At 32.8% G+C, this 23964-nt stretch overlaps 1 protein-coding gene across 1 annotated transcript; it reads left to right on the forward strand.

Moving 5' to 3' along the window:
- Positions 1 to 11: 11 nt before the first annotated feature.
- Positions 12 to 21473, forward strand: LOC143052160 (uncharacterized). The gene is made up of 11 exons (XM_076225112.1): positions 12 to 99; positions 1945 to 2064; positions 3098 to 3163; positions 4213 to 4434; positions 6250 to 6355; positions 6909 to 7799; positions 9961 to 10078; positions 11917 to 12008; positions 13518 to 13631; positions 14721 to 14809; positions 21302 to 21473. Exons 2-11 carry the CDS (start codon positions 1951 to 1953, stop codon positions 21455 to 21457), a joined length of 1968 nt encoding a protein of 655 aa, XP_076081227.1. The 5' UTR covers positions 12 to 99; positions 1945 to 1950; the 3' UTR covers positions 21458 to 21473.
- The last annotated feature ends 2491 nt before the right edge of the window (positions 21474 to 23964 follow it).

The raw sequence follows: 23964 nt of genomic DNA on the forward strand, positions 1-23964 counted from the left end.
ATTGTAATACACGAAACCGGTTCCGGACATCATGTGCAACGTTTTGGTTTTGGATTGTCTACATAAACAACCTTATTGAGCACCTTCTAACCAATCAGTGTAAGAAATCTTTACTAGTTAACGAAATCATAAGGCCACGACACAAAATTTTAAAAACATTTAAATTGTTTATAGGCATAATCTCTTTCTTCTGCAAACTTACACAGTTACAAATCAAACACATGACAGAGGGTAGTCTAGTCCAAATAATTATGACGTCTGGCAAGGCTAGTATTTTAATTATTTTCTGGGATGCCTTCGTTGTAGGAAGGCGTCCCAGAAAAAAAGATAAAATAGCCTTGCCAGACGTCACAATTATCAGGACTAAGGGTAGTCCAAATAATTATGTCATCTTGAAAGGCTATTATACATTTTTTTTTTCCTTTAATGCCTTACATCAATGAGGGGGGATAGGACCTTTATCGGGACTCCGGGATCAGATGTTTTTAAACTTGGGATTTCGGGATTGACCCTTTCAGGATCTTTTTTTCCAATTTTGGGACCTCAGGATTTCGTGGTATTAAGCCCGGGATTTGGGGATCTGGTGTTTTTAAGCTCTGGATTTCGGGATCAGGACCCCTCCTACCCCCTCTCATCAATCAGGAAGGCGTCAAAGCAAAGGTCGTCATAATTATTTTATAACAGTAAAAATTCTTGCTAAATGACTTAACAGTAATTGTTGGTGCATGACGATAAAATATTCACTTTCTTTTAGATGATCTTAGATGATAAAAAAATCGAATGATTTTTACTGTTATTTTTTTTCCAAAAACAACAGTCATAACAGTAACAATAATAATTTGAGACCTCTGGTGAATCTCAATAAGGATATTTTGACGAATCACAGTACAATTTTAATCAATTTGATGCTAACAGTAGCCAGAAATGTCAAATGGCTGTTTGACGCCTGTCGGTAAAAGGCATTACTACCCTCATGGCAGTACTGCCAGTACAATCATGCAGTTTATTGATTGTAGCCATTATCTTGCAGAAACAGAAGCAGAATTAAAAATCAAACAACATGAACTAATGCATAAATAATTCTTAATTTAGTTAATAAAACATTCTTTTGATTTTAGTCGGCATTTGAATACACCTATACCTATCTTGAGGGGGGTCGGAGGGGTCCTGATCCAGAAATCCCTGGCTTAAAAACAAAAACATGAAATCCTGAGGTCATGCATTTAAAGAAATTTAAATCCCTACATCACAAAATTTGAAAAAAAAAGAATTCCCAGATTCCTGGATCCTAAAAAGATCAATCCTGAGATAAAAAAAAAACCCACCAGATTCAAAAGTCCCAATAAAGATCCATACCCGTAGCTAGGGGGTTTGGGGTTGGTCTGACCCCCCCCCCCCCTTGAAACCAAATAAGCACTGTTAAAGTCAACGTTCTGTTCAACATGTTCAAATTGTGACTGTTAAAGTTGAGTTCAGGAGTCCAAATAACCCCCATGGAAATTCCTGGCTACCGGCCTGGGATCTCTACTAACACAAAGGTTTTTGGGTGGATCTTGCTCGGTGGAGGAAATTTCAGGGACTGAACAGTTCTCCCTTGACACCATTAGCGAGTATGGTCTTGAGAAACCATATGAAGGGGACAATAAATGGCTGACCTGTGTTCAGAGAGAGCCATATATCTTGCACATAAAACACACCCTTTTGGATTCGAAGAAGAGCAGGGTAATGTCGCTATGAGGAAGCACTCTCACCCGCAAAGAAGAAAGGGATTAATATAAATTTAAGTTGCAATAGATTGTTTCCCAATCCATTATAAATAAATATGTTTAAACTAAATTAAGACAGTTAGTAAACAGTAAAAGGCCCTGAGATTTATTATACTATTATTTATGTATAATTATTATAATAGCAATATTTATTTTATGTCTTTAAACATTTAAATAGAACAAGATGGAACAACAGTTGACACAGATGGTAGATTTCCTGTATGAATTTGATTGGATATACAATTTCAAACTGACAGACTATTTTATTGATGAAGTTTGGGAAAATATTCCAGGGTTGGTAAGTCATCTTTTGAGAGATAAATAAATTGTCAAAATAGATGTTGGAAGGGGTAAGTACTGTAAATTCAGAAATTATTGCATGCATTTATTATTGCGATTTTGTCATTTTAGACTAAAATGCGATTTTGATTTTTACGATTTTGAATCAAATCCTGTTTAATTCATCATGTTCATATAAAACATTTCAAAATGCGAGTTTAGATTATTGCGTTCACAACTCTGTTGCATTTTCGCAACATTAAAAACCTCACAATAATTTCTGAATTTACAGTAGTTAATTTATGACAGGAAACTTGAATAATTATAAATAAATAATTTGTTTATTTTAAAAAGTGTCACATATTGATTGCAATAAAAATACTTCATACACAATATACATACATAATAAAAACAACAATATCCAGCCAAAAACTGACTTATGAGACACTAATATAATAATTGGAAGACAGTCTGGGACATGGTCAAAGGGCCTGAAGGGGTAATTAAAATCATTAGTTTTGAAGCAACTTGAGCAAATACAACATACATGCATATTTGAACAAAAAAGACAAACTATTTAAAAAAAAAAAAACCTAACAAGAGAACAAAATTAAATATAAATAAGATTAATTAATTTTTGTTTGCCTTTCATCCAGTTGCAAATTTACTAATCTATGCATGAGAGGGGGTAGGAGGGGTCCTGATTCTGAAATCCCAGGCTAAAAGACACAAAATCCCGAGGTCCCGAAATTCGAAAAAAAGAATTCCCGGATCCCGAAAGATTCAATGCCGTATTCAGAGCTTAATAACACCCGATGCCGGAGTCCAGATAAAGGTCCTATCCCCCCTCATGCATGTTTAGGATGATAAAGCAATAACAATAGATTTTCTTATTTTGTAATGCATTATATGATAATTTTTTATCTAAATGACAAATCATTCAGATATAGCATATTTTGTAAACTGTTTATCTTGGTTTCTTGATAATTTTTTAGCATTGGTGTAAGAGTTAATGTTCCAGTACATGATTCTTTGGAGTTTCTTTATTTCAGTGGGCTGAATGTTTGCTATCTTTATCTCATGAACATTTGAACCAACTGCCTTTTGGATATATGATGGTAAGTAAATAATAGATATAAGTTAACTAATATCTGTGACTTATGTATCAACTTTTTGTTAATTTAAACTTTCCTAAAAAGTACCTGTGACATCACAAATCTGTTACTTAATTATAAACCTTATTTTAAGCCTGGATTTTAGTATTCGTATTGTCATCTGATAAAAGTGTGCTGATTATAAGGTGCATAGTTTGATCTGCTATTGAAATCTTTCTTTTCATGCTTTAGGAACCAATACTTGTTTTCTTACTCAACAGGAAAATTTATGTGACAAACATTGAATTTAGTAGTATTAATCCCTGTATAATGATAATGTTCATTAATATTTTGCTATTGTAGTATTTTAAGTTTGGAGGGCAGTTTGTCAACTAAGAATGCGAGAAATTGTTTTAGACACGGTCAATAATGGTCTCTAAATTTGGATATTATATAAATAGTACAAAACACTACATTTATACGTCATATCACAAATATTTTTGACATTGTATGGTGTCTGAGGAGTTGCAGCTCAAAAAAATTGATCTCTTCCTTTAGTAGCATAGATTCAGAGATGTATAAGGCAACACAATGATTTCTTATGTTGTTATCTTTGATGTTTTGTCTTGTTTGATAATACAGTTGTCAAAATGATTTTGTTATTCTCCATATAAACTTGTCACAAACATCAATTGTTAAACAATGAGTTCCATCAGCTAAAAATTACAATCAGCATTAAAACCAAACAATTATATTTTTGGTAAAATCCACAAAAAGTAATAAAACAAAAATACTGAACTCCAAGGTGAATTCAAAACGGAAAGTCTCTAATTAAATGGGAAAATCAAATGGTAAAACATATCAAACGAATGGACAGCAACTGTCATATATATATATATATATATTAAACTCTCCTTGAAAACACCTGCTTATCTTGGTTTCTTTATTATGTTTTTAGCATTGCCATTGGTGAAAACTATGCACCTTATATTTGTGATATGACATATAAATGAAGTATTTTGTCAAATATACCTCTTCAACAAAAATCTTGTTTGACATTTGTCCATTTACAGGATACATGGCCTGTGAGTTTCAGAGAGTACCTGCAGAAAGCAATGTCTCTTTCCTCCAGCAGAAATTGTAAAACTTTGGAGACATCAGTGGAAATAGACCCTAATATTAAAAGGGGAATGAATCCAAAGAAACAACATGAAGTTTCCAAGATGGCAGCACTGGTACATGACCTTGTCAAGGTTACAGGAAGTGATGTCATTGTTGATGTAGGCTCAGGATTGGTAGGCTATTTATTTATCATTAGAATAAAATTGCTTCAAAAAAACATACTTACAAGAAGACTTTATTGAGGGTGGTATTAAAAGGGTTGTTTTATGCAACATGTTTTGCCATTATTATTTCACTTACAGCCGTGAAAAAGGTTCGTTATTTACTGTGTTTTGTGAAATTGGTAAAAAGATCAACTTGCAAGAATTTTTTTATTGTTTGTTCATTGTGAAATGGCAATTTTATTTTGCGTTCTTTCGTGAAGATACATCCCTTTACGCCCCTCTTTATTGTCCCCCTTTCCATGTGTTGCAAGGGACATAGAAATTATGGAACTTCTGTCCCCCCAGTCTTTTTAGCACTCTCACATGAAAAACAAATATCATGCAGAAATATATATATATGTACCTCTGATATACTGATATTCATACTGATATTTATGAATATCAGTGCCAATTAACAAATTTTAAAAGAGTTGATCATACCTTTTGAAATATTGATCTTTAGGGGAAATTATCATGTGTACAATTCATGCTAGATTTAAATAAAACTTATATCATAGGTTTATATCTGGAATGTGTCAAACAATTTCATGAATAAGTGACAATCAATTATTTTTAAAAGAGTTATGCCCTTTGGAAATTATATATGATATGGAAAATTGCATTGTAAATGCTTTCACATGTACAATTTTTGCCAGATTTAAAAAAAAATTATTTGAAAGGTTTTTACTAGCAATGTCTCAGACAAGTTCAAAAATCATTGCCAATCAAATATTTCAAAAGAGATCTGTGACCCATCATAGGCCCCTTGTTAATATTAAATATATGCAAAATTACTTTGTACATGTATATGCTTAGATCAAGCCTTCATTTCTCTATGATATTTATAAAAAGTTTAGAAAAAAAAGAATAAAATTTTCAGTTATTGCTCTTAGACAGATAAAATATGTGAATTTTAAGGACATTGGAACTCTCTTCATTTATCTTTAATGCAATCATTATCAGTAAAGCAGACTACACATGTCAGTGTGGGCACTTTTGTTTTGTATTTTACTTTACATTTTACATTTAAGTAACTATATGATAGCAGTACAACAATGATAAAATATCCGCCAAAAGTAGGGTGTTTGCATTGGAACTAAACACATTTATTTAAAAACCAGTTGTTGGCATGACACAGGTTATGTTCTTCTCATATATGTCGTATATCATGATGGTATGATACTAAACCCCTAATGGGAAGGATTGTGCCTGATATTCATATGATGAAGACATAATCTTTCAATCAGTTTAATTGAAGTCTGGAGCTGGCATGTCAGTTAACTGCTAGTAGTCTGTTGTTATTTATGTATTACATTGTATTGTCATTTTGTTTATTTTTGTTGGTTACATCTTCTGACATCAGACTCTGACTTCTTTTGAACTGAATTTTAATGTGCATATTGTTATGTGTTTACTTTTCTACATTTGCTAGATGTATAGGGGGAGGGTTGAGATCTTATAAACATATTTAACCCGCCGCATTTTTGCGCCTGTCCCAAGTCAGGAGCCTCTGGCCTTTGTTAGTCTTGTATTATTTTTAATTTTAGTTTCTTCATTATCTGACTGAACTAGTATATATATATTTGTTTAGGGGCCAGCTGAAGGTCACCTCCGGGTGTGAGAATTTCTCGCTGCATTGAAGACCTGTTGGTGACCTTCTGCTGTTGTCTGTTCTATATTCGGATTGTTGTCTCTTTGACACATTCCCCATTTCCATTCTCAATTTTACAAATTAACAGTACAATGTATTAAAAATTATTAAGTAGTTTTTGTTCTTCATTTCAGGGTTACCTGGGACAGACATTAAATAAAACCTATGGTCACACAGTTGTTGGTATTGAAGGAAAACAATCTCACACAACTGGTGCTGATAAACGGGTCTGTTCAGTAGGTAAGTAGGATTTTTAGCTTGTATTACCTGAAAAGGCAACTTTCCAGTACTTTCTAGTGAAAAGTGTTTGTACTTAATAGTCATGATAGTATACAATAACATTAATGGTACCAATATTTCTGCACCAGATGCACATTTACATGCCTCTTCATTCAGTGAAATGTGAGTTGAAAAGACTGTAATTTACAGTGGATAAGACAATATTTTTTAAAGAAAACAGTTGTCTTATGCGAGGAATTGTCCTATCTTAGATAAAGAAAAAATTGAAAATTAAAAAATCAATAATATTATCAATGATCTCTAGCTTCAAAATTCAAAAATAAAAATTGAAGAAGTGAAAAAAATATTAACCTAAATGGATAAAAAGTATAGCCAAAGCTAGGAAAAACAGAGCTTTGCAATATGCAAATTATTTTTTACTATTCACCATAGATGTATCCTGATTTCTAATGATTGATTTTGATTTGTTGTTAAATTATCTGCAATTTTTAAGACAGTTTGAAGCCATCAATTTATTAGATTTGAAATTTGTAATAGTTTAATTATATTTTAGATGGAGTTATTAATGTCACTTGTGAGTTGGATAACTCAACAGAAAGCATGGACAATTTCAAACATATCATAAAACATCTATCTGACCAAGGAGTTATTCACATCAACAAACAGTCTAAAGCAAGGAACATAACTCATGATGAGACCAGTGGACATATTGAATCAGCAGACTGTTCCGTTAAATCACATGACAATCTTGATAATGATATAGGAACACTAAAGAGTGAATATATTGGCAAATCTGCATCAAGTTACTTTACAGACGATCTAGCTGACAGTGTTAAACCATCTAGTGCAGATGATGATTGTGGTTGCCATGACAATAAACATTCTCAAATTGTATGTAATTCTGTAGATGGTTGCCATACATGCCAAAGTCATAACTCAGATGCCATTTCAATATCTAGCCATAGCATAAGTTCAAACAATGATCAAAAACCATCAATTTTTGACAATTGTTGCCATGGTAATAGACATATAAAAAAAAGTAGCAGTTCTCATAAATTAAATAAAGGAAGTACGGATAATCTAACAAATGACGAAAAGACATCTACTATTTGTGATAAATGCGTTCTCAGTGATCATGGTGATGAAAACCATGATTTTAAAAATGTAGAAAAGATGTCTGATACTTGCCAGAACTGTGTGCTGAGTAACTATAAACATGATTACACAAATGTAAATAAGACATCTCACGATAGTTGTCCTCTGAGTGAAGACAAACAGACATGTGATAGCTCTGCACCTGGCCATGATTTACCAAGTATTTTGATGATAGGCCTCCATTGTTGTGGAGATCTGACACCTACCATGATGAAGTTTTTCAGTTCATTAGATGACATTAAAGGACTGTGTTGTGTCAGTTGTTGTTACCATAGAATGAAGTTTGATGGTATGTACCTTAAACATGGTACTGTTAATTCAGAAATTATTTCAAGGTTTTTATTAATGGGAGTAATGCGACTGGGTTGAGTATCACAATTATAAGAACTCTCATTCTGATATTGAATACATGGACCTGTAGACAAATTTTCATGAGATCACAATATTAAGTTTACATTTTTGTCCTGTCTTCAAAAATTGCAATAAAAAATTTAAATGCACACTACTATTTCTGAATCTATTTTAAACCTTAAATGCACTTTAAAATAAAAATAAACTGTACAGACAAATTGTTGGTAGTGCATCGATAAAGCAATATTATTCTTCTTTTTTAGCTCACCTGGCCTAAAAGGCCATGTGAGCTTTTCTCATCACTTGGCGTCTGTCGTCGTCGTCGTCGTCTGTCGTCGTTAACAATTTTTCAAACATCTTCTCCTCTGAAACTACTGAATGGATTTGAATGAAACTTAAAATTATTGTTCCTTAGATTATCCTGCACAAAGTGTGTGCTTCGATTTTTGATCCGTCAAAAAACATGGCCGCCGTTAATTAAAATAGAACATAGGGGTCAAATGCAGTTTTTGGCTTATATCTCAAAAACAGAAGCATTTAGAGCAAATCTGACATGTGGTAAAAATGTTCATTAGGTCAAGATCTATCAGCCCAGAAATTTTCAGATGAATCAAACAAACCATTGTTGGGTTGCTGCCACTTAATTGGTAATTTTAAGGAAATTTTGCAGTTTTTGGTCATTATCTTGAATATTATTATAGATGAAGATAAACTGTAAACAGCAAAAATGATCAGCAAAGTAAGATCTACAAATAGGTTAATATGACCAAAATTGTCAATTGACCCCTTAAGGGGTAAATGTCCTTTAATGACAATTTTTCACAATTTGTTCATCATATTTGCTAACTTTAAAAAATCTTCTCCTCTGAAACTACTGAATGAATTTGGATGAAACTTAGCATGATAGTTCCTTAGAATATCCTGCACAAAGTGTGTGCTTCTATTTTTGATCCGTCAAAAAGCATGGCCGCCCTTACTTTAAATAGAACATAGGGGTCAAATGCAGTTTTTGGCTTATATCTCAAAAACGAAAGCATTTAGAGCAAATCTGACATGGGGTAAAAATGTTCATTAGGTCAAGATCTATCAGCCCTGAAATTTTCAGACGAATCAAACAAATGATTGTTGGGTTGTTGCCACTTAATTGGTAATTTTAAGGAAATTTTGCAGTTTTTGGTCATTATCTTGAATATCATTATACAGTCAGGGGACTTACTTAAATAAGTGATTTTCAAAATCACTGATTTAAGTAACATTATTTCCATAAAGGTTGGAAGTTAGAGTTGTCTTTCTTTAATAATCACCTATTTAAGTAGTACAAATTAATCACTAGAAGAAGTGATTTAATTTTATTGTAGCTTTAAATATAGAATACTAATGATCCAGGGACTAATTATGTTTTTAAACTCATCAGAACCAACATCTGTGTTGTCTAGGATGACCAGGTCATTTCAGGTGATGACCTTGTACTGAATCTAGGATAATGACATAAAAATCACTTGTTTAAGTATCAGACCTCAATTTCCTTCCCAAAAATCACTTCTTTAAGTATCATTCTTTTAATAATCCCTACTAATTTCAACACCCCCAAACAGTGAGATTTTTATCGCGAACAGTAGAATTTTATTACATAATCTGAAAGATGAAACCTTGAACTTCACAGGAAAAATACTCCCACTGCTGGGAAAAATCTTTTAAGAAAGTATCAGTTCATTATGTAAAGCCATTATTATAGCATTTTTTCAACTAAAATAGAATTTTCAGCTAAATGATAGCATCAAAGGCAGAAACCTTTCTACTTAAAAGAAGCAAAAAGTTTATTTTTTTTCAATTTTACTAATTAAAAGATATTATTTAAACCTATGTGTTTAAAATTTGGAAAAAAATACAAAGTTCCAATTTGTGACAAAACCATGATTTTGCTACTCAAATAAGTGATTTAAAAATCACCTATTTCAGTAAGTCCCCTGACTGTTATAGATAAAGATAAACTGTAAACAGCAAAAATGATCAGCAAAGTAAGATCTACAAATAAGTTAAATATGACCAAAATTGTCAATTGACCCCTTAAGGGGTTATTGTCCTTTAATGTTTTATAGAGACACAGAAAAGATTTGATAATTTTCCTTTGAGCTCTACACTGAAGACTGTCTTGGAAAATAAGCAGACCTGGAGTCTAAATTCTTATGCTATGAGACTGGCTGCTCAAGAAACGAGGTAAGATACAGGTACTAATCAACAGGATCACAAAGACGGATCCAATTAAATGAATTATTTAAAATCCTCCAAAGATCTCCCTTAGTAACACATATAAATAAGATTTTTGAACTGACGATAAAAAAGTACTTCTATTTATCTTTGACTAGTATATCTATTGGATTTCATGTTTTTTAGTCTCATAAAACAATGTGGGTAAAAAACCAATTCACTTTACATCAGCAACTCATCTCTTATGAATAAAAGGGGCTTACCAGTAGGTGCCATAATAATCCAAGTAATGAATCAGTCATCACTACACTGAGATTGTTAGTGAGAAATCTGCTTCTGGTGATACATTTTGAATTTGATCTCAACTGTTAATTCACATTGCTATTTTTTTGGCACAAGGCCAGTGGTTTCTACCAGGTAAATAGGTTTCCTTTTCAAGGCCCTCTTCAAAAAACAGAACTTATGATGAAACAAAAGTTGTTTGAAGTGACTTAAACACTAAAGAGCTAAGAATAACCTATGGATAAAAGTTATGCAACACTATGCAAAAGAAAAAATGTATTTATTGTATATATATATGTAGGACTCAAATCTATGGTGGGTTCCAAATCTATGTCAGATTCCTAATCTATGGTAAATATGACGTCATGCTATCCCAAATCTATGGTAGATTTTTTAAAATCCTAATCTATGGCAAGTTTTGTTATTTCCTAATCTATGGCGGATTTTTGTTTTTTCCAAATCTTTGGCAGATTTGGTGGAAATAGAGAACAAGGCAGTACATATACGATCAATGACTTTTCTTAAACAAGTGGAAATGTAAGCTAAACGGAAGCATGTCTATAAAACATTCCATAATGGTCATTCTTATTGTAGAAGTGAATTATACTATAATACAGACTTCATGATTAAAATGATGTGCCCCGGAAACAAATAAGCATGTCCTAATCTGTGTATGGTACCTGTTTAATCCAGTTATTAAATTAACTAGTAAATATTGAAGTAACTTTAAAACAAACAAGAAAGCACTTTTAATAAAAAGAATTAAACAGTTTGACTTTTCAAATAATATTTACTTTTTTAACTGATGACGATTTAAGTCAAAGTAGTATACTGTAAAATTCATCTCTCACTTAATATACTTTGCTAGTCGTAGACGTTTGATTAGTTACTATAACCCCTTTCTTAAAATATCCACTACTAAAAACAGCGATGCCTTCCTTCATTGCGGAATTTGGACGGTACAGCACATATTGTCCCTCCTCTATATAAAATGCCACATCTTAATTAAAGTGGAAAGTGTGACCATGTGCATTTGTTTGTTAAAATCGGTGAGCCCCTTGTTACATATTATTATCTGTCTTTGATTAACATTTGACAAGTAACAAAAAGTAATCTATACATGGTGTTCAATTCAATGGGTTCTGCCATCGTTGGCGGAGGCGGCGACGGCGACGCAATATTGCGTTGGTTACTTGTGACGCATTTGAAAGATCTGCCATAGATTTGGAGAAAATAAAAACAAAAATCTGCCATAGATTTGAATTGTTTGACGTTTGTTACGTCACATTTACCATAGATAAGGAATCTGCCATAGGTTTGGAACCCCCCATAGATTTGAGTCCTACATATATATATATATATACATGAATAAAAAGTGGGGAATACAAGGACAGTTTACTATCTGAGGTCACACCTGTTTGTTTTCTTTATATTGGAACTATGATGGGAAAAACAAAACCAGAATGAGAAGATACATAATGATTGCCAATGAGACAATTTTCTACCTGAGACCCAATATTTGTCCTGTTTTAAGAGGCAACTGTTTCCCTGTTTTTGTCCTTAAGGTCTAGATGGAGGAACCAGACTACACAAGACCATGAATATCACATAAAGAATGTAGCTTACAGAGGAATACTGGAAGTCTTTATCAAACAAGGTTAGTATGTACACAGTGGTATATTACAATTTCAAATGACAAGCAGGGTCTCAGGGTTATTTTGGGGGTTATTTTGCCCTTAATTGTTGCCTACCATAACATTCAATTTTATATGAGGAGAAAATTTAGCACTTTTTTTGTTAAATGCAGAAAATAACAAAAAAAATCCACTGGCAAAATGGTCCTGCTTTATAGAATCTCTTTGATGAGTGCTATGGAATACTGTGAATTCATTTATGTTCGTAGGTACCAATTTTCGAGAATAAAGGAATACTTGCATATTCGTGGATATTTAATTTCGTTGTTTTGCGAAAGTTTGCATACAAGCCTATAGACAATTTGTTATTCGTTAAGCATTTAAGAGGGTGTCCATGGAAAAACCAGGCAGTGGATGGCACATGACATATTTTGTTTTTAAAATTTTTTCATCTATTTCGTATTCCAAATTTATTCTTTCTCAAAGTTAAATTTTATTTTTTTTATTAACTGCAACAAATAAAAAGAAAAAAGTACATAGAAAGCACTAACAATTCATTGAAAAGGGGAGATAACTCTTCATTTTGTACATAATTTTGTTGCATTGTTAGTGAACTTTAAAATCATTTTCTGAGCCATCCACTGTTGATTCAAAAATATCTTTGACATATATATCCTTTGTATGATATAAACATTGCATTGGAACCAAAATTCAGTGGGAAAAAAATTATGTTGTGCCACCCATATCATAGGATATGCCTAATATTAACTTGGACAGCCTCTTAATTTAGTGGTTCACCTTTTCCCACGAAATCCATAAAAATTGGTATTCAACGAAAAATAATGAATCCTCAGTATCATGGGTTTGTTTCAATTATTGTAGCCCCAATGCTGTGTTCTTCTTGGCCATCCTACATTGTGACATCATAGAATAAGACTTATAAGTTAATTATCCTTGCCATGAGCAGCAACGGACTCTACTAATGGATTGATTGATTGGTTGATTGATTGGTGTTTAAGGTGGTACCTAGCACTACAGGGAGATAACTCTGTAAAAGCAGCTAAATGTTTTAATTACGTTGTCATGGTTGTGTTGTTTAGGGAATATTAATCTTCTCGATGATCAAAATAAGTGCTTGTCAAACTGCTATATAACCAGTGTAATTTTTCTGATAAAACGGTTGGTTCAAATTTTTTGATTTTTTTTTATATTTTTTTCAAAGGGTCAAAGTAAATACTTTGTCAAAATTTTATGAAAATTAAACGGGCCAAATAAATTTTAGTTAAGGTGTTGGGTACCACCTTAATACTACTTTCAACACTATTTCCTGGCAGTCAGTTTTTATTGGATAGTTGGAGCAGATGTACTTACCCATACCATACTTATTAAGCAACAGTCATTACCCTTTTTTATGTTTTTAGTTTTGTGTAGTGGTTTGTGTCTGTTTTTAATTGAATGATTGAAAAATTATGAAGCAATTAGTTTATTTATAGATTTTCCACAATCATGTTACCATAGTTAATTTTTTTCAGAATCATGTGACCATAGCAAGCTATTCCGTAAACTGACAAGGAAAGGAGATATGGCTACATTTTCAACTTATGTAGAGGCCATTGTTAAAAGGACTACACTGAATGGGTGTGAAGGTAACGAAAATGCAGAAAAAAACACAATATTTTAAATAGTTGGGTGGCTTTCATATTGACCTTCACTCATCATCGCTTTTGTTCATAAAAATCATGTTATAGTTTTCTATTCTTAAATGCAAATTCATTTGATTTATGTTGAGTCTAATAAAGTAAGTCACAGACTCCTTATGTCATGTATATCAGAGTTTTATAACTTTTAGGTGTCAGACCACCAATTGCTCCCCCCAATTTAGAACATACATAAAAGTAGCCCTACCCTGACACAAACTAGTGCTTTTGATGTCATTGTTTACTTAAACTACCTAACAAATTTGCAGAAATGAATCTTTTGGTGAAAGAGAAATATTTTTAGACCATTTTGAGCCCAAATTTACATGTCTATGAGTTTGCACTAAAAATTCAGGATTAATGTGCTCCATAGTATACTTAATTAAAATTTCTAGAAAACCAGGGGTTACTTTGGTAGTGCTTGTGTTCCCAAGGTCAGATTTTTCTTATAAGACTTTGAAGGTAAGTATATTCAGAATGTACAGTACCTGGTTTCTATGATGGTAAAATATTTAGAAAGCTGTGAAAATTGTGCAAATTTTGGTTGAAGAGATAGGGATTTTTAATTGGTGGTCTGACACCTATAGGCTTAACAAATGTATAGGGTTTATCTATTTTTAGCAAAAGAATAAATATTTTTCAAACAGAACATACATCAAAGTTATCAGATTTATAATTAAGTACATCACACACATGTATCATTTGTAGAAGACTCATTAGAGGCAATCAAAATAAAACAGTTTAAGAGCCTGTAATTCAGTGGTTGTCATTTGTTTATGTGTTACATATTTGTTTTTCGTTCATTTCTTTACATAAATAAGGCCGTTAGTTTTCTTGTTTGAATTGATTTACATTGTCTTATCGGGGCCTATTATAGCTGACTATGCGGTATGGGCTTTGCTCATTGTTGAAGGCCGTACGGTGACCTATAGTTGTTAATGTCTGTGTCATTTTGGTCTGTTGTGGATAGTTGTCTCATTGGCAATCATACCACATCTTCTTTTTTATAAGTAATAAGAGCTAATATTTCTTTTTAAGCTGAAATGGATGGAGAAATAATGAAAAGAAAACTGGAAAAGATATATTCTCAGTATGAAAAGTATTTCATGTATATAGAACCTTTTACGGTAAGTTTTACAAATGAATATAATTATAAATTTAGCGAATGTACTCAACCAGAAAGATATGTTGCTAAAATTTTAGTCCTATCAAAAAGATTTTTTAAACTTTTATTATTTAATTTTGGCCTTACCTTAAATGCAATAAATAAATAAAACTTATTTTCTATGCATATGTTTGGCTATGGTCTAAGTAGCACACAGAATAGGTCAATAATTATCAAAGCTGCAAGGCTTATAATTTGATATGCCAGACGCGTGTTTCGCCTACATAAGACTTGTTAGTGACGCTCAGATTATAAAGCCAAACAAGTTTAAAGTTGAAGAGTATTGAGGACTTAAAATTTGAAAAAGTTGTGCCAAATACGGCTAAGGTAATCTAAGCCTCAAATGAGCTATTAGTCTTCATTCATCGATCATTCATTCATCAATCAAGTTTAAGTTACCTATGAATTAGCGATTAATCAAGGTCATGCCTAAGTGTAACACTTCAGATTTAAAGTACTGTATAATAAATAATTGGATGTCCCAAAAAGGGTTAAAATTTCCTCCCCTTACCAATATATAGTCATAACTGCCTTAGTAAGAATTATCTAGTTCAACACAGGTTTTGTTCATGGGGAACAACCTGCATATCACCCACAGTTTTTTGTGGGGTTCGTGTTGCTTATTCTTTATTTTTCTATGTTGTGTTTTGTGTACTATTGTTTGTCTGTTTGTCTTCTTTTTTTTTTAGCCATGGCATTGTCAGTTTTTTTTTTTACATTTATGAGATTGAATGTCCCTTTGGTATCTTTCGCCTCTCTTGATCAAATTCTATTAAACAGACATTATATTTTTTGAAGTATTTTATATCCGTCATATTGATGAGTTTAAATACCCCTCTGGTATCTTTCTCCCCTCTTCTATAGAAATAATCGTGAAATATGTGGAGCAGGATCTGCTTACTCTTCCGGTGCACCTGAGATCACCCCAGTTTTTGGTGGGGTTCGTGTTGCTTAGTCTTTATTTTTCTATGTTGTGTTTTGTGTACTATTGTTTGTCTTTTTCCTTTTTATCCATGGCATTGTCAGTTTGTTTTCGATTTATTAGTTTGAATATCCCTCTGCTATCTTTCGCCTCTCTTTTAAATATTTTGAAGACATGGTTTGGAAAAAAAGAAGATTCTGGTATATTAATTCATGATACAAAATCCCTACACACACTTGACAAAACCCAGTGCAAAGTGCTTTTATAGTTGTGCTTCATTTTAAAGTCACAGTCGTTTTTATTATTTGTTTGTATTCTATATAATCAGATTTAATTGTGACAAGGAATCCATATCATTCCTCAAACTTCAGTCTTTATTTGTAATTTTTCTTGTGTTTTATTCTTTTTATTGCCCACTAAGTGGGGCATTATGTTTTTGAGTATGACTGTCTGTTTGTCCGTTTGTCCCACTTCAGGTTAAAAGTTTTTGGTTAAAGATATAAGAAACCTCAAATCAAAAAAAATAATGCATACGATTTTTTATAACTCAATGAATAGTTTTCATTATAAAACTTATGTACATATACTTTTTTCTGAAGAAAATCCTTTAATTTATTCATATTTAGAAGAAATCAATTACAAACAAAAGTGAACCAACGCCTGGTGAGTCTGTAGTACGGTAGAGTCCATAAAGTGGATACCTCGCCAGGTATGCAGGGTCGTTATGATAAAAAAACATAAAATGTAGAGAGTCTTATAACAACAACACTTTAGGGACTGCTGCAGAAAATTTATTGATCGACATGTTTCGGTGCCTAGGGCACCGTCATCAGGATAAAAACAATACATAAAATCATGTTGAAGTACAAAATCGGGTTGTTAAAATTTAAACGTCACAATGTTACAATGGTAAGTAACGTTATTAATAGCAACGTACTGAAAGTGAAAGTGAGAGTTCATTGCAAGTATGTAAATAAACTATAAAAAGAAATTAAAATAAAATGTTTTTGTTGTGAAAATGTTTGTTAAAATTATTCTGCCAACATGTGTGTGTCCTCTTGCATCGTGGAAAGAATAATACAATAAGTTGTCAGGCTGTGTATAGACTGTATAGGTTGTGTGGTCTGAATGTTCTGTTAAATTTCTTGCCCAAAATAGACGACATTTTATCAGCAATTCCGTACCATTTCGACTGGCTTCCCTTGGCCAGAGGTACTGCTTCCAATCGCGTCAGGAATGCTGTAAAATGTTTCGGTCGCCGAGAGTAAAGGACAAAGTATAAATATCACTAGTCTATGTTGAATTTTAACTATGTGTTCGTTCATCAAACTATCGGGAATGGCCAGTAATCCGTAAAAGTGGTTGTATCTCGAGGGTTGTATGTTTGATTAACATATTTTCGGGAGCATCAGATTGAATTTGAAGAATACGAAATCGGGTGCATTTATAAATTTCAAATGAATTCTGTTAGAGAGAAATAATTTCCTATCACTGTTCTTTTCCTCCTTAAGGCTCGTTGTGGGTTAAGATGGTCCGTTATTATCTATTTCTTTTCTTGTGGTTGATGGCAGCATTCTCGGAAGGTTCCTGTGGGTGCCTCAATAAAATATAACTTTGTTTACTCTGTGCGAATGGCTAGTATGATTAGCGCTGGTTGAAACGGCGGTTTCCTTACGGAATGCAGGGGTTCACGATAAAAAATAAAATCAATTACAAACAAAAGTGAACCAACGCCTGGTGAGTCTGTAGTACGGTAGAGTCCATAAAGTGGATACCTCGCCGGGTATGCAGGGTCGTTATGATAAAAAAACATAAAATGTAGAGAGTCTTATAACAACAACACTTTAGGGACTGCTGCAGAAAATTTATTGATCGACATGTTTCGGTGCCTAGGGCACCGTCATCAGGATAAAAACAATACATAAAATCATGTTGAAGTACAAAATCGGGTTGTTAAAATTTAAACGTCACAATGTTACAATGGTAAGTAACGTTATTAATAGCAACGTACTGAAAGTGAAAGTGAGAGTTCATTGCAAGTATGTAAATAAACTATAAAAAGAAATTAAAATAAAATGTTTTTGTTGTGAAAATGTTTGTTAAAATTATTCTGCCAACATGTGTGTGTCCTCTTGCATCGTGGAAAGAATAATACAATAAGTTGTCAGGCTGTGTATAGACTGTATAGGTTGTGTGGTCTGAATGTTCTGTTAAATTTCTTGCCCAAAATAGACGACATTTTATCAGCAATTCCGTACCATTTCGACTGGCTTCCCTTGGCCAGAGGTACTGCTTCCAATCGCGTCAGGAATGCTGTAAAATGTTTCGGTCGCCGAGAGTAAAGGACAAAGTATAAATATCACTAGTCTATGTTGAATTTTAACTATGTGTTCGTTCATCAAACTATCGGGAATGGCCAGTAATCCGTAAAAGTGGTTGTATCTCGAGGGTTGTATGTTTGATTAACATATTTTCGGGAGCATCAGATTGAATTTGAAGAATACGAAATCGGGTGCATTTATAAATTTCAAATGAATTCTGTTAGAGAGAAATAATTTCCTATCACTGTTCTTTTCCTCCTTAAGGCTCGTTGTGGGTTAAGATGGTCCGTTATTATCTATTTCTTTTCTTGTGGTTGATGGCAGCATTCTCGGAAGGTTCCTGTGGGTGCCTCAATAAAATATAACTTTGTTTACTCTGTGCGAATGGCTAGTATGATTAGCGCTGGTTGCAACGGCGGTTTCCTTACGGAATGCAGGGGTTCACGATAAAAAATAAAATCAATTACAAACAAAAGTGAACCAACGCCTGGTGAGTCTGTAGTACGGTAGAGTCCATAAAGTGGATACCTCGCCGGGTATGCAGGGTCGTTATGATAAAAAAACATAAAATGTAGAGAGTCTTATAACAACAACACTTTAGGGACTGCTGCAGAAAATTTATTGATCGACATGTTTCGGTGCCTAGGGCACCGTCATCAGGATAAAAACAATACATAAAATCATGTTGAAGTACAAAATCGGGTTGTTAAAATTTAAACGTCACAATGTTACAATGGTAAGTAACGTTATTAATAGCAACGTACTGAAAGTGAAAGTGAGAGTTCATTGCAAGTATGTAAATAAACTATAAAAAGAAATTAAAATAAAATGTTTTTGTTGTGAAAATGTTTGTTAAAATTATTCTGCCAACATGTGTGTGTACGTTGCTATTAATAACGTTACTTACCATTGTAACATTGTGACGTTTAAATTTTAACAACCCGATTTTGTACTTCAACATGATTTTATGTATTGTTTTTATCCTGATGACGGTGCCCTAGGCACCGAAACATGTCGATCAATAAATTTTCTGCAGCAGTCCCTAAAGTGTTGTTGTTATAAGACTCTCTACATTTTATGTTTTTTTATCATAACGACCCTGCATACCCGGCGAGGTATCCACTTTATGGACTCTACCGTACTACAGACTCACCAGGCGTTGGTTCACTTTTGTTTGTAATTGATTTTATTTTTTATCGTGAACCCCTGCATTCCGTAAGGAAACCGCCGTTGCAACCAGCGCTAATCATACTAGCCATTCGCACAGAGTAAACAAAGTTATATTTTATTGAGGCACCCACAGGAACCTTCCGAGAATGCTGCCATCAACCACAAGAAAAGAAATAGATAATAACGGACCATCTTAACCCACAACGAGCCTTAAGGAGGAAAAGAACAGTGATAGGAAATTATTTCTCTCTAACAGAATTCATTTGAAATTTATAAATGCACCCGATTTCGTATTCTTCAAATTCAATCTGATGCTCCCGAAAATATGTTAATCAAACATACAACCCTCGAGATACAACCACTTTTACGGATTACTGGCCATTCCCGATAGTTTGATGAACGAACACATAGTTAAAATTCAACATAGACTAGTGATATTTATACTTTGTCCTTTACTCTCGGCGACCGAAACATTTTACAGCATTCCTGACGCGATTGGAAGCAGTACCTCTGGCCAAGGGAAGCCAGTCGAAATGGTACGGAATTGCTGATAAAATGTCGTCTATTTTGGGCAAGAAATTTAACAGAACATTCAGACCACACAACCTATACAGTCTATACACAGCCTGACAACTTATTGTATTATTCTTTCCACGATGCAAGAGGACACACACATGTTGGCAGAATAATTTTAACAAACATTTTCACAACAAAAACATTTTATTTTAATTTCTTTTTATAGTTTATTTACATACTTGCAATGAACTCTCACTTTCACTTTCAGTACGTTGCTATTAATAACGTTACTTACCATTGTAACATTGTGACGTTTAAATTTTAACAACCCGATTTTGTACTTCAACATGATTTTGTGTATTGTTTTTATCCTGATGACGGTGCCCTAGGCACCGAAACATGTCGATCAATAAATTTTCTGCAGCAGTCCCTAAAGTGTTGTTGTTATAAGACTCTCTATATTTAGAAGAAGTTTACTTTATTTTAATTGCTTCCTTCCAGGAAGCAATTCCCCTGACATTGATCACAATACGCATGGATGTCCTTAAAATAAACTATTATCTGAATTTAAATGTTAAACACGTGCTCAATTTCCATGCTTTTTTGGTTGATTTTTTGTCGATTGTTGACAAACAGGTGGCAATCATTAAACTTCAGCTTCAAAACACGAACTTTAATTACCTGCCATATTTTCACAACAACACTAACTGATTGAAATTTTTTTAACAATTATACGAAATTTACACAAAAAAAAGATAAATTCGTGCACAGAAGACTTAGTTTATGATGTTTGTATGCATTGGTTCAAGAATTGGAAGAACATTATTTTTCACCGGTCACTCGTTTCTTATGACTTAAAGGTAGTTTTTGATGAAGTTGAAGTCCAATCATCTTGAAACTTAGTACACATGTTCCTTATGACATAATCTTTCTAATTTTTATGTCAAATTAGAGTTTTGACCCCAATTTCACGGTCCACTGAACATAGAAAATGAAAGTGCTAGTGGGGCATTCCTGTAAAATGGACACATTTTTGTTTACTGGATGTCATGTATTCCACTAAAATAAATGTAAAGCGAAAACTTTCAATAATATATTTTATGGAAGATACCAAGAACTGTTGAAAAATACTCTGTATCAACTTCACAAATGTTTATAACTCAATGTTGACTGCTGTACCCCTATTTTTGACATTTTTACCTATTATGTCTGTTTGTTTTGTTCACACATCGTTGTCAATATAATGGAATACTATACGACTGTCATACAAGTGAGAGATTTAGGTAGCTATAAAACCAAATATTTAATCAACCATTTTCTACATAAGAAAATGCCTATACCAAGTCAGGAATAGGACAGTTGCTAACCATTCGTCTGATGTGTTTGAGCTTTTGATTTTGCCATTTTATTACGGACTTTCTGTTTTGAATTTTTGTCAGAGTTCGGTATTTTTGTTATTTTACTTTTCAATAGAACTGCAATATCTTGTTTATTTTACATTTTTATCATTTATCTTTTATTTCAGGCACTACAAGTCCTAATTCAACCAGTGTTAGAAACTTTAATTTATCTAGACAGACAAACTTGGCTAGAAGAACACACGCATAGGACGTCTGTTGTATCAGTATTTGATGACAGTATATCACCTAGAAATCTGGCACTCATAGCTGTCAAAACATAATAAATCTTTTAAATGATATTGCATTAGTCTTTTATGCCCCTGCCATAGCAGAGGAGGAATTAAGTTTTACCGTTCTGAAATTTGTTTCTGTTCTCTGACTGTAGTTTGCCTAAACCGAATGTTATGAAACTTATACACTATTCTTATTACAGCAAAACACGGATCAAATTCGAATTTGGGTAGCATTACTTTTACCTGTCTAGAGTTATGCCCCTTTTCAAATGGAAAAAATGCTGAATTTTCTGTTTCTGTTCTCTAACTTAATTGAGCATAAACCAAATGTTATGAAACTTATACATAATAATAATTCCACAAAACTTAGATCTAGGACGAATTGAGGTCATGTCTTTTTTACTGTTCTTGAGTTATGTCACTTTATAACGTTATATGCAAGCAGGGGCATCATCTGTGTCCCATGGACACATTCCCCGTTTCAAGGGATATTTTTCAGTACCTGAGGGATATATTCCGCTTATTTACTGTGCTTTGTAACTGGCATGATACTTTCAACAGATTTTAGCAGTATTTTTTTCAGTCAGTAAATAAAGCAATTACACTTTAATGTTTCAATTACCACAACTTTACGATTTGTAAATTTGGCATTTCTCTTTATATAAAAGTGAGATATTGTATGATTACCAATTATACAACTCTTTGCCAGAGAACAAATGAAGTATATCTGAGCAATAGTTGGTCAAGGTACAGCCTTTAACAATGAGCAATATCCAAACCACATAGCAATGACAAATGTATAAAAATTCCACCAAGAAAACCAACTGGTTAACAATAATTGACATGTTTTTATCATTGGTAAAATTGCAATGTAATAGTTTAGCAAAATTTAAAACTGCCATTTGAAATATTGAAAGAACTATTTGAATGCAGCATTCTTGAAACAGCAATAGTTTATATCACATTTTTATCAATTCTTTACGAATTTTAGGAATATGGACATGCAAAACAAATTCTGAACATACTGAACATGGGAGTGTAATTGTATGATATGGTTGATACTCGCTTAATTAAACTGTACCACAGTCAATGTTTATCAGTGTAAGCCCTGTAATTGTTTGATGCTCTCATTTAAATAAAGGCAATAGTAGTATATCGCTGTTCGAAAGTAATCAATTGATTAAGGGAAAACAAATCCAAGGTAAACACATCAACAATAATATGAAAACAACGAAATAACATTTAAACACTGAACTGCTACAAAAACAAATGCCAACATACATAGAAACGGACTGATTGATAACAAATGCCATATTCCTGACTTGGTACAAGACATTTTAAGAAAAAAATGGTGAATTGAGCCTGTTTTATGGCTAGCCAAAACCTCCCGCTGATATGGCAATGTTAAAAATACCGCTAAAACGAAAACTTTGTGAAGGTTTACCTAGTTTTGGTTAGTCAAAACATGTGTAATGCACACTTAAATCAGTATTGATATACCTGTTACTGTTATTTTTACCGGTTTGACATTGTTACTGGTCATGGATCAGTCTTTCTGCATTTATTTATTAGTCTCTCTTAGACGTTCTTACAGCATGGAAGACAAACTACGTCAATGTATTAGTGATTTACAATAATTCAAAATGTTTCTCTGTCTAGATGCCATGTATCTGCATTTTCTCTTTAAAAGTATTCAAATTATTTTGTGTTGTAATTTCAAACCCTTAAGAGCTAGAGGCGAAAGATATACCAAAAGAGGGACATTCAAACTAAAAAAAAGGTAAAAAATAAATTGACAACGCAACGCAAAGGCTAAAAAAGAAACTACACAAAACACTGCATAAAATATGAAAGACTTAGCAACACGAACCCCACCAAAAACTAGGGGTAATTGTAGTTTAACAGGCCTGTTTAAATATATATGGTATATTTTATATGGTATATTTCTTTACTCAGGTTTGGCAATCTTATTTGTTGTACTGGTACAATATGCATCTTTGACTTCATAACTCACAGTTGAACATCTTGTATCTTACGCTGCCGAGGACTACTATTATTTTAAATCAGATAATAAACTTTCCAAGAAAATATACTACGGTAATATATGCAATGACAATAAACGAATCGATTCCGAACATTAATAAGAGTTTTACAATGGTATGAATGTATATTTAGAAAATTGTCATTGTTTCCTGTTATTGATAAATTACAATATAATATCATTCACTGACAATCCTACGTGACAAATTTTGCCATGGGATAGAATTTGTTTAATAATTCATAGAAATCTTTCATCTGCATGAATTCAATGTGAACAACTTTGTTTTAACTTTGAAAGCAAATGAGTTTCTATGTAGGTTTATTTGAAGACATTGTTTAAACAAACAAATGCTAACACAACACATTAAAATTACATATTAAGGTAAGGTTTGCGTACACAGGGAGATAACTCGAATTCAAATAATTGAAAAAAGGAGGGACCCGCCATTTTGAATTGCTTTGATTAACCAATTGTCGATAACTACAATATTATCGAAAATAAAACAACACCTACC

The sequence above is a fragment of the Mytilus galloprovincialis genome, chromosome 11 (assembly GCF_965363235.1).
Source record: "Mytilus galloprovincialis chromosome 11, xbMytGall1.hap1.1, whole genome shotgun sequence".
In the NCBI taxonomy this organism is placed as follows: Eukaryota; Metazoa; Mollusca; class Bivalvia; order Mytilida; family Mytilidae; genus Mytilus; species Mytilus galloprovincialis.

Excerpts from the sequence above, each read along its gene's own strand:
- LOC143052160 (XM_076225112.1), top strand. The coding sequence starts at position 1,951 with ATGGAACAACAGTTGACACAGATGGTAGATTTCCTGTATGAATTTGAT. Across the intron at positions 2,065-3,097 it reads GGGAAAATATTCCAGGGTTG|TGGGCTGAATGTTTGCTATC; the intron begins GTAAGTCATCTT and ends TCTTTATTTCAG. Across the intron at positions 3,164-4,212 it reads TGCCTTTTGGATATATGATG|GATACATGGCCTGTGAGTTT; the intron begins GTAAGTAAATAA and ends GTCCATTTACAG.